Source organism: Molossus molossus, unplaced genomic scaffold (assembly GCF_014108415.1).
Source record: "Molossus molossus isolate mMolMol1 unplaced genomic scaffold, mMolMol1.p scaffold_m16_p_15, whole genome shotgun sequence".
Classification (NCBI taxonomy): domain Eukaryota; kingdom Metazoa; phylum Chordata; class Mammalia; order Chiroptera; family Molossidae; genus Molossus; species Molossus molossus.
In genome coordinates this window covers 45004646-45021751 of record NW_023425350.1, presented here as the reverse complement: position 1 = coordinate 45021751, position 17106 = coordinate 45004646, and the positions used below count along the sequence as shown (strand labels likewise).

The 17106-nt window shown below is 38.6% G+C and overlaps 1 protein-coding gene across 7 annotated transcripts in view; it reads right to left on the bottom strand.

Annotated features, from left to right (window-relative positions):
* The window catches only part of EHBP1 (EH domain binding protein 1), a 602469-nt gene that overhangs the window by 350073 nt on the left and 235290 nt on the right, over positions 1–17106 (bottom strand). For 2 of the 7 annotated variants that reach the window (XM_036263546.1, XM_036263551.1), the window contains exons 1-2: positions 6769–7112; positions 5511–5914 (exon numbers count right to left, since the gene is read on the bottom strand). In XM_036263546.1, coding sequence (XP_036119439.1) covers positions 5511–5614 — 104 coding nt within the window. In that variant the 5' untranslated portion in view covers positions 5615–5914; positions 6769–7112. The other 5 variants (XM_036263548.1, XM_036263550.1, XM_036263549.1 and 2 more) reach the window with 5 other exon arrangements.

The window sequence follows — 17106 nt, the reverse complement described above, 5'->3', positions numbered from 1 at the left end:
CGGGAACTCATGTTGCATCAGCCAGGGCAAAGGCAAAAAAAAAAATACATTAAATGACAACAAAGAGAAAGCATAAATCCCAAACCTTCTAATCTATAAAACCATCCTTTGATCAAGGGCAAAGTACTGTGAGTTTACTCATGGCCTAGATCTCAAAAGATGGCCTCCTTAAACCCTTACCTTCATCATGTTATTTGTCATGTCTAAGCTCATACCTATGGCTATGACAAGAGAACATGGGAAAAGTTTCTCCTCCCCATAATCATAGAAATAACACATTCTCCCTTGGAAAATATATGCTGATTCCCATCACCCTATTACATCAACATGCTATGCCTTTTCTGAATCCCTTGAGTTTCATCTTCATTTCTTTGAGGTTCAAATTCATGCAGAAGTCAGTGTATTTTAAATATACTTTATCTTCAAGTCATGAATGGGCACTTGGTAAGGTTGAAAATACCACTTCAAAATACTGCTTCTTTAGTTGTGTGGCCTCAGGCAAATTGTATAGTCTTTAGCTTAATTTCCCCCCTTGAAAATCTTAACATAGTACCATTAATATTTTATTCAGCACCTACCTACTATTTGCCAGGCTCTGTTCTAAGCACTTTTTTTTTTTTTAGATTTAATTTATCTTTATTTTCTAAAGTATTACAGATGTCCCTCCTTTTTCCCCCCATTAACCCCCTCCTCCCCATTCCCACTCCCGCCCCCACCCCTGCCTTCACAGCATTGCTATCTCTGTCCATTTGTTATGCATATATGCATATAAGTTCTTTGGTTTATTTCTTCCAGCCCTCCCCCAATTCCCTCTGAGGTTTGTCAGTCTGTTCCCTATTTTTATGTCTCTGGATCTACTTTGTTCATCATCTTATTCTGTTCATTACATTCCACAAATAAGTGAGATCATGTAGTACTTGTCTTTCGCTGACTGGTTTATTTCCCTTAACATAATACTCTCCAGGTTCTTCCATGTCATCTCAAAGGGTAAGAAGAGATCTTCTTTCTTACAGCTGCATAGTATTCCATTGTATAAATGTACCACAACTTTTTATTCTCCTCATCTACTGATGGACACTTGGGCTGTTTCCAGATCAAAGGTGGAAAGAAAATCCCATCTTTGCTGGCCAAGGTGGAAGAAGGTGAATGTTCATAGAGGACATCATGATACTTCTCACAGCCATCAGACGACCATTACAGAGAGATTTCTGAGAGGAATCTTAGATCAGTGATGGCTCAGGCATCTAACTGGGTAAGAAGCTCTCTGATAAATCTGTAGCATGTTCAAGCTGTGGACATTTCACAAAAAAATGCATCTCTATGAAGTGACACAAACTTACAAACAAGTTTCCAGAATTCTAACATTCCTGAATTTCTCTTCCCCAGCTCAGGGGATCCTCTGGCAGGAACGCATGCCCTGGATAGCCAAGCCCAAACACCAGTCCCACTTATACTGATATAGAAAGAAGACTCCCAAGGAGGTTCGGGCAGTAGTTCTTACTCCTATTTCTCCTATTCAGTAAGTCTGGTGTGCAATGCAGAAATATCACCTTTTAACAACCTTCCCAAGAGAGCCACCATATTTTGAGAATTGTGGGTTCACAGGATTTGCCCTAAAGTCACCCAGATAACATGAAGTCAAGACAGGACTGGCCCTAAGAAATTATTCCACCCAAGGAGTCCAAACTCCAACCAGTGGTTTGTTGGTGTTTTGTTTTGTTTTACCTTTCACACAACCCGAAAATATTCTCAAGTGAATTAAATGTTTAATGCTTTTCAAAATAACTATGTAAAGAAAGAAAGTTTGCATAGAAGAAAACTAGAAGGAAATACACCAAGTGTCTAGTAGTGGGCTCTCTGAGAAAATGGAATTATGACCTTTTTTCCCCTTCTATCTACTTTATTATCTTTTCCAGCTTTTGTACAATAAATATGTGTTCTACAGAATGAGACATTTTTGAAAGTAAACCTTACATTTAATATGTATATTTTTATCTTTGAATTTTGTAGACAGTTAATTTAGAACATTAAACCACTTAGTTTATATTTATTTTATTTTTAATCCTCACCTGAGGATATTTTTCCATTTATCATCAGATAGAGTAGGAGGAAGGGAGAGGGAGGGAGAGAGAGAGAGAGAGAGAGAGAGAGAGAAACATCGACTGGTTGCCTCCCCTACAATCCGACCAGGCCTGGGGACTAAGCGTAACCGAGGTAAGTCCCTTGACAGGAATCAAACCCGTAACTCATTGGTCCGAAGGCCATCGCTCTAACCGCTGAGCCAAACTGGCCAGGGCACTTAATTTATATTTTAAAAAATAAATAAAATAAAATATTGCTTCTTAAACTTAAATGTGCATAGTGTGAATCTTATCAAAATGCAGATTCTGATTCAGTAGGTCTAGGGCAAGGCCTGAGAGTCAGCAGTTCTAACTGATTCCTAAGTATTGCAATTGTTCCTGCTTCTCAGAAAACACTTTAAGAAGCAAGGTTCTAAAAAGCAACGGTACCTATATACAGAGGTTACCTCCAAAGTCACAACCCCAATAGAATGCTAACTGTTCTTTCTTTTTATAGTTTATTCCTTCTTCTCTAATTTATACCTGATGAATTTTCTTATCCTTTCAATATTTGCAATTTATATTCAATGCTATTACGGATGTCTCTTTCCTTTTATTCAATTGGCATCTCTAAAGTAGCTGATAAAAAATATCTATATGTAAAAGTAGCTGATAAAAAATTTTCTTACTGTGTGCTCATGTCTATTTTTTTCTTATAACCTTTAAATAGTTCCTAATTCAGCACATATACATCCAATAATGTAAGACTTCTCGCAAAGATAAAAAGGAGGAATGGGAAACAGAAAGTAAAGAGAAAAAACTACAGGATAAAAGTGTAGAAATTGGGCCGAATCTATATCTATCACAGGAACTTATGCAAAGTAAGGCAAAAACAATACTAACTAAAAGTCATTACAACAAATTTTTATACATTGAAAAGATTTTAAAGCTCTATTTAAGGATCCACTTATAAATAAAATTCCAGTACATCAAACAAATGTCATTCTTTGAGTCTGTCACCTTGTTAGCTTTAAACCATATTGTTAAATGAAAGAGGGGGGAAAGCAAAGTATTTAGAACTAATGTCTGAATATTCTAGAACATCCAAATGTTTCTAGTGTTAAGATCAGATCTTATCATGAAGATCTAATAGAAAAGGTGTAACTGATGGCAACCCCTAAAAATAATCAAGCCACCTATTCAATTGTAATCAAGTTAAATTTTCATTTTTGCTTTCACCTTGAGACACATTAACAATAACTTACATACTTCTCAAGGAAAAAAAATCCAGTGATGCTGCAAACTGTGGGGAAGAAACTGATTTTGTGACTGAAGAATCACCTGATATGTTCTATTTCCCTTAAGAAAAGAGATTTTAATTTAACCATCTTTAACTTGAAATTCCCAGTATACTGCCAAATTAAGAAATTCTTATAATCAGAATCTTCCTTAGGTATTCCCTAGATTGGTTAATAGTACACCCAGTGTCAACGTAAACCTTTCCCCCTCTCTCATCCTCATCCTTTCCAGACCTCTGACTGAAATGACCACCAAGTCCTATTCATTTTGTGTCCTAAGTGTTCCTCTGGTCTGTTCTCTCCAATCCCTCTGCCACTGCCTTACCTTTTCCCTTACCTTATGTATTGCAACAGCAATCCCTAACATTACTGCCACCAGTCACCCTTTGCACTATGATCCTCACTCCATGCCGTCATCAAGTGATTTTCCAAAATGACAACCTAATGTCTCTTCCACCCAAAACCTTTCACTATGTTCCCATATATAACAGCACACAACTTTTGAGGATTTGAATCCTCCCTGCCTCTCAAACATCACATCCCATTGCGTGATCCCCATTCTGCACTTTAAGCCCCATCATTATCAAACTACACTGCTTGAATTTATAGAACACCCTAAGCTATTTAATGCCCCCGTGCTTCTGCATAGGCTATTGCTTCAATCTAGAATATCTTTCATTTCTCCCCCCTTGGCTTCCTGGTCAACCACTATGAGTCTTTCAAAACCCAGCTCAGATTCCAGGAAGCCATCCCAAGACCCTACCCTGTACCCTTCAGAGATAATATTCCCTCTTCTGCCAACTTTGTAAGTAATAACAGCATTTGTTGGGCATTTACTATGTACCTGACTCTGTTACAAGCAGTTTACATGTATTAACTCATTTAATCTTCACAATAACCCTTCCTGTGAAGTGGTACCATTATTACCTTTGTGAATATGGAAACTAAACCACAGACAAGTAAATAAGCTGTCCCCAAGGATACCCAACTTTTAAGTGACAGGCACAGATTAAAATCCTGACAGTATATATATTTATATTATTGCACTGATCACAGTGAATTTATTTACATGACTGTCATTACCCTGAACTGTGAGCTCCTTGAGGGTGGAGATTATGTCATATTCAACTCTAAAGCCACAATCCCTAGTATAAAGTAGGTAATCAGTATATGCATTTCTTGAGTTGCATGTAAAATAATATTCCTAACCAGTTCAAGAGAAAAGCACTCAGAAACTAGTTTCCAAATAAATACTCAAATATGCTGTAAGTGTTCTAGAATAGAGCAAGACAGTTTTTTCAACATCTTTTTCAGTAAAAAGAATGTCAAATAGAGAGGTTAATACAGACATGAGATTATAGTCCTTATGGACAATGAGGACTTATTTTTACAGTAATACTGCTTAATCACTGCAATAAATCAAAACCCAAAGGTCCATTTACTTAACATTAACTTTTTTTCCTCACTAAATAAGAATTCTTCTTGCTGATCATTCAGGGCAGTGAAAAGAAAGACCTAAATTTACTCTGCTCAAGTGGAAAGAAGCAAATCATAGACCAGCACTACTAATTGCTTCCTTAAGTCTGGCCGAGAAATGTATCCCATTAGGCAATTTAAATAAAACACAGTTGCCTGACTAAGTATATAACAAAGGAATGTCTATAGTTATGTGGACTGGCATTCTATTATTCAAATAATAAAAAATTCTTTAAGCAAAAAAAAAAAAATTAAAATCAAGAAAAAAAAAATACAGATTATCACCAACCCAGGAAAAATCACTTTAGATTAAAACATGTTACATTAAAACATAAGCATTTGTTTATAATATGTCAACATTCTTTGTCTCCTTAAAATTATAAAAATCAGTTATTCTAACACTAATGATGAAAAACTTCAAGACCAAATCTATACTTAGTGTGCTCTCACAGTTACAGTCCTCTGAGCCATCCTGAAGGGCAGTAATTAAAACCCAAAGGGACAGCACCAGCAGCAACAGTGCACACATTACTTGTTAGAGTAATCTGCACCCTGCCCTGCTTTCTACACACTTGTACACTAAAGAAAGGTAAATCTGCTGTCAGAAGAAGCCTGGTTTAGGCCACAGTGGGTTTAGGCCACAGCAGGGCAAACTCTATCCCCAGATATGTCTTACCATTTCTTGGTACACTCAACCATCAGCTCTTGGTAGGAGGCCACAAACTGGAACTTAGATGCATGTTTTCCTACTCGCTGCAGTCTCTTCCAAACTGAAGCCATGATGATCAGTCAATACACTGGAGTAGTTGTGGGTTAGCAACACAGCAGCTTTAACAAAGCAGAGGGTCCAAAGCAAAAAAGCTTTGCATATATGTCTGTACTTTTAAAAACTCAACTATAACTTGAATTGATGTTTGGGGTCCATAAGTCTTCTCCCAGTTTCACTGAGTAAATCCCATCTTAGATGAATGGCCCAGTCAAGAACAGTGTGATACACATGACAGGATGAGTGAGTGGAGGTTCCCTCATGAAGACATCACCATCCCACCTCAGGGGCTATATGATGTGTATTCCGAAGAACTGAAAAGCAAAACAAAGAGAAAAAATATGAGGAGAGAAGCATGACAAGTGACTAACCACCCATGTTAGATAACACTGCAACAGACAACCCCAGTTGTCCACGTTTTTCAAACAATGAAACAAAACACCAACCTCAAAAGCCAGTAACATCAAGGATACACGACACCAAGGAAAAAATGACAATTCACATTGAAGACTTAGAGCAACACATCCGGTAATCAGCATCAACAATCCAGAGACCATGTCAGGGCCCTACCTCCCCCCTCCTAGCATCGCTGAAGGGCGTGCTGAGCGGGAAAGTGTAGGGATGCTGTTTCATGTCCACGGCAGTCAGAGGGAGGAGTGGGGTATTTTAAAATAAACTTTGTTTTTCATCTGATAATTAATAGCCTTGAGTCCCAGAAAGTGTGCTTGGAACAAATTTAGGAGCAGGGAGGAACGCTGTTGTTGAGTCGGAGGGGGGAATGGATGGAGAAAGAGGAGTGGAGGGAAATCTCAAAGCAGAGGGAGGGCAACGTCCCGGCTCCAGGCCACTTGGGCTCTCCTTCACCTTCGCTGCCAACTGGAAAGAAATGGAAACTCCAGCCTGGGCGTGAAGCAATGACCAGCGGGGCAAGTGCACGGTGCGGGGTGCGGGGTGCGGGGTGCGGGGTGCGGTGCCTCCCTCCCCCATCCTCAGGGAACAGTCCACCGGAGCCTCCTCTACTCAGGCACAGAGCCCAGACCCCTGCCCCCCAGCGGAGGCAGGCGGTGGCTCGCCCGCGGTCCCTGTCACCCAGGCGATGCCAGAAGATCCCAGCCAGATCCCCGAGCCCCGGCCCCACCGCACGTCCACTCCCACCCCCTCCTCACACCTCTAATCCCGCTGTCGGGTTGAATCTGGCCCCGTACCCTCCTCAGCGCTGCTCCTCCGTCGCCGCCGCAGCAGCAATCGCCGCCGCCGCCACCGAGTCCTCCATCCCCGCCGGAGCCACATGGAAGAGCCGAGCCAGCCGTGGCGCTCGAGGGAGCTGGGGTCTGCAGCCCCTCAGGCGGACGACGCGCCTCACGCCCGCCCCCTCCCGGACAGAGTCGCCCCGCGACCGTCCCCCACCCTACAAAACCCTGCCAGAGCCGCTGCTCAGAGCCCAGCACCCCCTCCCCCGCCTTCCTCCTCCGCCACCATCATCATTACCTCCCCCGCCGCACCTCTCACACTAACCCTACCCAAGGCGGCTCAACCTCCGTCCGCTCCGCCGCCATTGGCCAGGCCCCGCGTGTGCCCCGCCCATCTCAGAGGCCGAGCTTTTGAGCAGCGGGGCCTCCTCATTGGTCGATCCGAGTGCCCATCACAGAAGCTCCACTTCCAAGATCTGAAGGTGTTTTTCCCCCAGCTGGAACGCGGCACACCAATCTACCCTTCTTATTAAAAAAAAAAAAAAAAAGGAACTTACTAAGGACGATCCCGCCCATTCCCATTCCTCTGATTGGCTTGGAGAGGGAAGCAATAGGCAGGAGGAGTAAGGACTGTTTATTGTGAACTGGAATATGGTTGCTGAAGGTGGATGTCTATCAACCGCGAGCCGGGTGCCGGGCGGGGTTTCTGGCTCGAGACTGTGGTTGAGAGCGCGGGGCTACCTTCGCTGCTGCTGTGGGGAGTGCAGCTGCTGTGGTTTTCTCTCCTCCTCTCCTATCCCCACCCTAGGAGCTGGGTGCTCCCTCTCCTGTGTCATTAAGCAACTAGCGTGAGTGGGCACAGCCTTTTTTCACCCGATTTCCCCTGACAAACTGAAGTAATGACCCAGCCAGCCCCGCCTAACATTCAGTCAACGGGTCTTCAACGGGACTCAAAGCTCAAGCTAGACACAAAATGTTTACAGTGCAATTTCTTCTTGTTCTAATTAAAATGTCTTTGAATCCTGGTTTCTCTTCATCGTCGTGGATCTTTTCCCCCGATAGGAACTGTACATGGATTTGGGAGTGGCTGGCATGTGAAAAAAAAAAGGGGGGGTGGTTAATAAGCAAAGGAGAGGATGAAATAACCTAAGAGTGTGAGGGCAGGGGTACTTAACCTTGTTAAAAGAGCCAAGGACCCTTTTGGAAATGCGATGAAAGCTCTTAGACGCTTTCCTAAGGAGGAAAAAAATGTCCAGTCATAAATTTGCTTTCTATTTTAGTTGTTTCACATACGCCTGTTGTAGAGAAAGAGGACAAAGAATGAAATTTGGTGGGGAATCCCAACATTTCAGGAATAAGCGGAGTAAAGTGGGAAAGAGATGGAGGGGAAATGTAGGAACACCCTACGAACAATCAGCAAATAGTTTGAAAAACGAGGAAAGCTAACATATAAAAAGAAAATAAGCAGGATGGATCCTGGAAACAATTAAGGATTATTCTTAATCTCACTAAGGATGGAAGAGTAGGATGCATGGACAAAGTAGCTTGAAAGGTGTGTTAGGATCTAAAGAAGGATTTGAATGACTCAAAAGAACTGCAGTGATGGGTGAGAATTCAGCACATCTATAGAGATAGATGGGAAAGAAAAAGGAGAAAGATAGTGAAGAATCAACAGAGATGGGGAGACAGAAGGTTTGAATTCAGTATCTCATTCTATTTCCACTTCAGTAAAGAAAGGAACCAACGTGCGTTTTACAGAAAAGGGCATATATTAGCACTTATTTTACTATAGTATTAATTATAAAATATTAAGACAACCATAATAAGTATATCGATTCTTATTTTATGTACATCTTAGTAAACCTGAGTGATTACTAAGTCACTACAACCTAAAGCCATTATGATCTCATACAGTGATATATTCTGCATCACTAACAGACTTTAAGTGTAGGTTTTTTTAATGGCTAATTTTTAAAAATATTTTATTGATTTGTAGAGAGAGGGGAAGGAAGAGGGAGAAATTGCTAATTTATAAAAATAGTCAAAACTATTTTCATCTAAGTTGCCCTTCAGAAACAACCTACATGATGATCAGGAGGTTTTTGTATCCTATTTATTATTGTTCTTCAGAAGTCCTCAAATGTCCTCATGTGGTTAACCTGGTTTCTTTTAATACTATGTCCCTTCCTCAAAAAAAAAAAAAAAAAAAAAAAGGAGACTTATTGTAAAGAATTTATCTTAAAAGTAATCAGTTTTAAATAAGTATCCTTCTTTAAAAAAGAAAAGAAAAGAAGTGTGCTAGACCCCCAGGGAATCTTTCTCAAGTTGTAAGAAACTTAAGAGAGCAGCAAAGAGTTTCTTAAAAGACAGCTCTTCTTTGAAGGGGAAATATTTTCTTGGACATAAACTCTTATTTTTAATTCTTGCTGCAAAGGTACTTAAGACCAGATCAAGGAATTAAAGCAGACCTAACATTGTTCAGCAGCTGAGCTCAAATTCAAAAGGCTGGCTCATGGATGCTCCAAAGAACAACTACTTCTTCCCTCATAACTTTTTTTTTAAATAACTTGTTTGCTAACTAAATTTATTGAAGAAAATATAGAAAATAGAAATATAGCCCTTCAATATAGAAAATTTGATGTCTTTTTTTCCATGTAGCTGATAATTATTGAATGTCAACTGATTATTGGTCATATTAAATACTATTATTAGTACATAAAAGATACAATCCCTATTCTCAAAGAGTTTTCAAAAACATGTTCAGCATGCATGCAAGAAAGTAATATGAATTACTTAACCGCAAATCATGCCTATCTTTCTGGGATGTTGAAAAGATGCAAGATATTGCCCTGGCTGGTTTGGCTCAGCGGTTAGAGCATCGGCCTGCGGTCCGGAGAGACCGGGGTTCGGTTCCCGCTAAGGGCACGTACTTCGGTTGCAGTTTGTCCCCGGCCCTGGTCGGTCGTGCGGGTGGCAGCCACTCGATGTGTCCCTTCACGTCGATGTTTCTCTCTCTCTCTCCCTTCCTCTCTCTCCCTCCCACTCTATCTGTACAAAAAAAAAAAAAAAAAAAAAATGGAAAAATATCCTCGGGTGAGGATAAAAAAATAAAAAAAAAATTGTCAGAGGTATTAGAGCAGGATTTAACTACTAACAGAATTTATCTATGCCTTAGTCATAGTAATAAGATTTACTCCCAATAATAACACTGCAGGTTTTTGCATTGTTTTCCAGTTACCGTAGCACTTATATTACACAATTTGTAACTGCTAATGAAGTTATTTATTTTAAACCCATAGCAAACAATTTACTCCTAAAAATCTTACAATTTTTATGTACTTAAAATCTCACTATGGCATTTTGAAATGTTAACTAACTTTTTTTTTTTTTTTTTTTTCAGTAGTTGTTTTTCCAGATATTTCTTTTTATCCTATGGCCTTCCCTCTCTTATAACCCACCCTAAGACACCCTCAGCATCACACCCACTCACTTAGGCTTGTCTTTTCTTAATGTTTCAGGAAATTGAATATAACAGAATGCAGAGAAACAGAATTTTTCCTTGGTTTTTGAATTTTAAAATCGTATCCCTTTAGCGTGTAATGAAATGGATCCAGTTAGAGACCTGCACTGTTCAATACAATAACCTCTAGCCACATATGACTACTGAACACTTTAAATGTAGCTAGTTCAAGTTGAGATGTGCTGTAAGTATAAAATGTACACCAACTTTAAAACTTGATATGTAAAAAAGAATATAATGCAGTTTATTAATTTTTTTATATTGACTAGCTGTTGAAATAATATTTTGGATATACTGGGTTAAATGAAAGGCATAAAATTATTTTCAGCTGTTCCTTTACATTTTTTAATGTGGCTGTGGGAAAAATTTAAAGTATATATGTGGCTCACATTATATTCCTATTGGACAGTGCTGGCACAGACAATAGTAAAATGTCCTTTCCCAGAGATGAGAGAAATGGATTTTCTGGACTAGAAGCAAGAAAAAGTTAGAAGAAATGTAATGAGAGGCTAGACGTTGGGGAACCCCTATAACTGGATTTACTGCACTATTCTCACTCTATTGGGCACAGGCCTTGGAGGGAGGCTCATGAAATGGTAGGATCTATCTATGGAATCTGAGAACTGAAAGAGAGATAACTTATATTCTTTCTCCCTGTTGGAGCCCCTAGGAGGAGCTGGGCCGTGTATCTGGTCCAGCCAGGGCTTTGGACCAGCACAGTTCAATAGGACTTTCTGTGATGAAAGCTACGTTCTAACTTGGCTATAGTATCTAGCCAACTGGGGCTATTGAGCACTTGAATAGTGGCTAGAGTTACTGAGGAACTGGAGTTTCAATTTTATTTATTTTTAGTTAATTTAAATTTAAATAGCCACATGTGGCTGGTAATTATCACAACAGACAGTGAAACCTTACCTAGTACCATGGAGGTTCTGGAAGCTCAACACAATGATTCCTAGACACTCAAAAGGGTACAGAGCAGTGGAATGCACCAGACCTAAAGGGGCCTTGCTGATAGACACAGATGGACGCAGCAACAGTCTGTGGGGCTGGCTGCTACTGAGGAATGATGCAGATTGGGACTCTCATGGGAGTAGCAAGGTAGAGGAGGAGAAGATCAAATAAATGTTCTGTCCCCTTCCTTTGATACCCTAATACTATGTAAGCCTCTTAAATTTAATTGATGCAATTCCTGTCAAACTATGATTGTTTGCCACTCCTTGTGAAATCAGAATTTGAAACTGATATTGGGTTGAGTTATGAAAAAATGAAATTATGTTTTTTGCAAACCTGAGGTTTTTTTTAGATTGAGATCCATACTTACTATATAACCTTAATAATAATAAATCTAACAAAATAACACAGAAACCTATGTTTATTCTTTTAAAAGGCAGCCCTGCCCTGGCCGGTTTGGCTCAGCGGTTAGAGCGTCGGCCTGCGGTCCACAAAGACCAGGGTTCGGTTCCCACTAAGGGCATGTACCTCGGTTGCAGTTTGTCCCTGGCCCTGGTTGGGTCGTGTGGGTGGCGGCCACTTGATGTGTCCCTTTCACATCGATGTTTCTCTCTCTTCCTCTCTCTCCTTCTCGCTCTATCTGAGTAGAAAATGGAAAAATGTCCTCGGATGAGGATAAAAAAAAAAAAAAAAAACCCACATAAAAGGCAGCCCTTGTTTTCTTTATTATTATAGGACCCAAGTTCTTTGGTTGACATGAAAGCTTAGAAAATCCGCATCAAATAACCATCTTTCAACTAAATACAGAGAATCTTTTTGTGAAATTGTTTCTTTTCCAGTTACCCACAAATGAATATTTGGAGTTAGTCACAGTGAACCTTTGCACCTTGAACCTGACATGGCACTAATTCTGAGACCTCAATTATGTGTTTAAAAAAATTTTTTTTTTTTTTGTTCAGATGCACAGCATCTAGGAAAGGCTATCCTGGACCTGGTTGGTGGAGTGAAAGGAGCATCCTTTACTTCCTTGAAATTCAGATAGACAGAAACAAGTTTACAGATACTATCTATTGGTGATTCAGCAGGCCTGGCTCCTATAGGAGCAACCTATTGAATGATCAGAAGCCTCAGAAATCTTCAAGAATATATCACAGGCAATGATGATATTTAAAATGTGGATGCTTCAAAATGTTAACAAAAACACAGCACAGGCATTAATCAATTAGAGTGGATGACAGCCAATAAACAATTGGTCTAGCTATTCTATTACCGATCAACTAAATATCAGCTCTGACTCCAGAGTACTCATTATTCTATACCATCCTCTCAGTCAATCTACTCAAAATAATTTTATAATGGTAAAGTCAAAGCCCACAAATGCTGAATGCCAAGGGAAATGCAGTTGTCAGAGATGATTTGCACATTGCAAGTAAGTAGACCATTGTTGGGATTTTTGCAACAAAGGCTTGAGTTGGAATTAGAATCCCTTTCTGGGAAAGTCTTGGCTAAAATCAATACATTCATCTATAAAAGCAATAGGGACACTTGATCAAGGTTTATTAGTCATTTTCCATGAAATGTTAAGAGCCTTTGATGAATTATAAAAAAAATAGTCTGACCTCTGCTTTTTTCTGTTTTCAACAATTGAAATACATTTCAGCTAACCAGATATAGCATCCAGCCAGTGTTTTCCTCTGAATAATTCCTGAATAACTATATTTAGTATGAACAAGATAATATAATTAACATATTCTGAAATAATAAGGCTAGACAAGAAAGGCAAAGAAAAAGCTGTAGGAATTCACAATCTTGGAGGGCATTGAATATACCCCCCACCCCAATGTGATGTTAAATCAAAAGCATTTCCAGCTCAAACAGTGCAAAAAAACAGCAGCCAGATAAATCAGGAGGAACCCCACTTACCAGGGCACTAGGCATGGTCCAACAGAAAGTAGTCCTGTTGCAGAAGCCTGTCCCAGATGAGTAGAGTTAGAAAATAAACTCAAATTTCAGAGGCCAAGAGTAACTCATGCACAGTTTGGGCAATCTGCTGGGCAGAGCAAAGTGAAGAAAAATTCGAGGGCAAAGGCAACCATATAGAAATCAGAAAAGAGCTGCAATATTGTCCCAGATCTCTCTTTTTACAAATCACCCAATTAGTGACTAGGCTTACAGAGAGTAGGACATAGCCAGCTAAGCAAAGGGGACTTTGTGAGAGCTGCTGGATTTTTCTTCATATTTTATCACAACTTTTGAATGCTATGTTTAAGTATTCCCAATAATGAATCGTGGATATCTTTTTCCAAGGAAAGAAAGTCAACTGTTGAGAAAGAGTTAAGTTTTTGTGCCATAGTTCAATCTTCTGAAGAAATCCTGATATCTTCAACATTAAATCCCTTGATACTTCATTCCTGAAATGATGTTTAGTCTATTTTAGACATTGACTATAGTGTTAAGCTATACTTGTAGAGAAGGAATGATCTGACATTATTAATGTCCCATTTCTCATTTCATAAATTTATGCAAACGACTTTCCCCCGGTAACCAGTATACTTTATTGTAGAAAAGGAGAGCGTTGTACTTATGCATCTTTCTTTACAAACACATGCTAAAAATATGTATATTTAGAGGTCATAACTGGATTATATTTTTTAAATTTACTATTTTCTTGAACAACTGAATTAGAAACAGGCCTATTTGCTGACTGTCCAACTTCTTTTATTCTTGCAATAATATACTTTCTAGCTACTCACTAAGCTACTTTGCACATGCCACTTCTCCAGATTACATCACAGTTTGCAAAATAATAATTACCAAAATCCTGCAATTGTCAGTGATAAAGTAACCTGCTGAGTACTTTTCATACATGTCACACTGGGAAGTGAAACTGCTATACTACTTGCATGATTCTAACTGCTCTTTGACATTATATGCTATGGATATTTGCAATACCTGAGAATGTTATTTTATCAAACAATTTTGCCAATAATTCATTCTGCTTTCTCTTATGAAAGTCTTATTAGTTTCCAGCTGATTTTGCAAGCTTTGAGGCAACAATGTAACTTGTACCTAGTTTTACTACAAGGAGTGCAATTTTAAATGATAGTTTTATGATTTTTATTTTCTTTGGTGATATTTTTAGTGAAAAACACATTCATTTATTAACAGTTATCTAATTAATACTACTAAGCGAATCTACTAATCTCAAAGCATTGTGCTAAGTATTGGGAATTCAGCACATCAAAAGAGACAAAATCTCTGTCCTTACGGGGCTCACATTCCTCATCAATTAGAAACTATTATTTGATGTTTCCTTTGGAAAAAATCTCGATTTACTGTGCTTTGTTTAACAATGATACAAAAGCTAACTGAGAGAAGTGTTATAAAAGACAATGCACTGGGGACTAACATTAATACGTACATAGCCTGCTAAATGAAATTCAATTCTCAGGTATTTATTGTTGTTCTTCCAATTCGCACCTTTATTTCTTTGTGGCTGCTTCTGCAAAATCACATATAAACTTCTCACAGCTCATACAGATTTATAATTTGCATTGGAGTCCTGTTTACAATTTATGTTTATTTCTTTGTTTAAATTGTATTTACATTACTATTTTATCATTTTTTATGTTCATTAAACCACTTTAGAGAAATTGATATATTTTTAAAGTTATGAATATAAGATAATGCTATTATAACTACAAAAACGGAAAATTAACACATGTGAAAATTTAACTTACATTGTCTGAGAGAGATGATCTGCAATTTGTTAAATGTTAGTCAAAAATAATCTAATCGATGCATTCTTGGAGCTCACATGCAACTTTTAAGAATGAAATGATTATAAGAATGTGATAGGATTTTAAGACACATACACCTATTCTATTTGATTTCCCTTTTTGACCCCTTAAAATAATTTTTAAAATATAAAGTAATAGCAGCTTATTTTCGCTGCCTTTTACTCAAAAACATTTTATCTCCCTAGATATTCTTAGAGGTACATAATTTAAAGTTGACTTTTATTTTGTATGTGTGCTATGATTTTAAAAAATTTAAAATATAGCTATAGGAGAACAAAGACTCAAAGAGAATACACAAATAACTTCATACTAGGGTGTAAAGATTATGAGTGATACTGTTTTCTCTTTTAAATTCTCCTTTAACATTTTATACTTTATTTTTACAATAAAAATTATTAAAAGTGCGTAACTGTAGTCTTAGATTAAAGATATTGTATAAGTCATTACACACTCTTTAAAATGTTTATAGCTTTCCATCTATATTTTTTGTTTATAAATCATATCTAATTGTTAAAATTAAAAACTCTCCGCCCTGGCCGATTTGGCTCAGCAGTTAGAGCGTCGGCTTGAGGACCGGAGAGTCCCAGGTTCGGTTCCCACTAAGGCCATGTGCCTTGGTTGCAGTTTGTCCCCGCCCCAGTTGGGATTGTATGGGTGTCAACCAGTCGATGTGTCTCTCTCACATCGATATTTCTCTCTCTCTCTTCCCCGCCTCTCTCCCTCCTGCTCTATCTGAAGATAAATGCAAAAAATGTCCTCGGGCAAGGATAAAAAATAACTAAAAACTCTCCCAAAATAAATCAATTTCTAGCACATCCATCTAATGTGTTTTGACTCTGGATCTATTTTGCCCATAGACATACTTCAGTTTGTGAGTGACTGAATACTTTTTTTCACAAAACAGTCTATTCCTAGGAATATTTTCTGCATTATATAGCATAAAAAGAAGGATGAGTTTTTATTGGGACTTTTCATATGTGCTTGAATGGATTTACTCGGATTTAGGACCACGAGTTTCATGGACCTGCTGGGTATTTTCTCCATCATCTTCTAATTTCAGACTCATGTTTGACTCCCCTCTTATTTTCATATTCTACACGGAAGATTCTGTTCTCTGCTTCAGTGTCAAATCAGGTGGTTCAAATAAGCAGGTGTTTACCAAATGCCTACTATGTTCAAGAAAGTTTTGGGCTTAAAAATAAAAGCATACAGCCCTGGCCGGTTTAGCTCAGTGGTTAGAGTGCTGGCTCACAGACCAATGAATTGCAGGTTCAATTCCAGTCAAGGGCACGTACTTCGGTTGTGGTTCATCCCCGGTCCTGGTCAGGTCGTGCAGGAGGCAACCACTCGATGTGTGTGTCTCTCTCACATCGATGTTTCTCTCTCTCCCTCCCACTCTATCTGATGATAAATAGAAAAATATCCTCAGGTGAGGATTAAAAAAGAAATAAAAAAATAAAACCATACATTTCAAAAATGTATAAGTCGTAGTTGAAGACCTGAAGGAATTTAAATTTATTTCAGAGAAAAATATATACAAATAATAAAAGTGTAAACTATAAAATAATAGCTTATCAACTATTCAAATCTGTGGGTCACGACCCCTTTGGGGGTGGAATGACCCTTTCACATGGGTCACCTAAGACATAACAGTAGCAAAATTACAGTTATGAGGTAGCAACGAAAATAATTTTATGGTTGGGGGTCACCAGAACATGAGGAACTGTATTAAAGTGTCGCAGCATTAGGAAGGTTGAGAACCACTGGACTCTAAAACAAAATGAAAAAATATAAGAAGTCCATTATTGTACTGTAGTCTGAAGAGACTCAGCCAGTTATGGTGAAGCACAAAGCACATAGGATGAGGCTGAAGTTGAAAGAACTGGGTTACTACTGCAGCTCTATCACTTACTAATTGTGTCGTCCTAGGAACTCACATAACTTCTCTGGATGGAGGGGGGAAAGTATATGTAGTTGACCCTTGAACAATGGGTTTGAACTGTATAGGTCCACTTACACATAGGTTTTTTTCAATAAATACA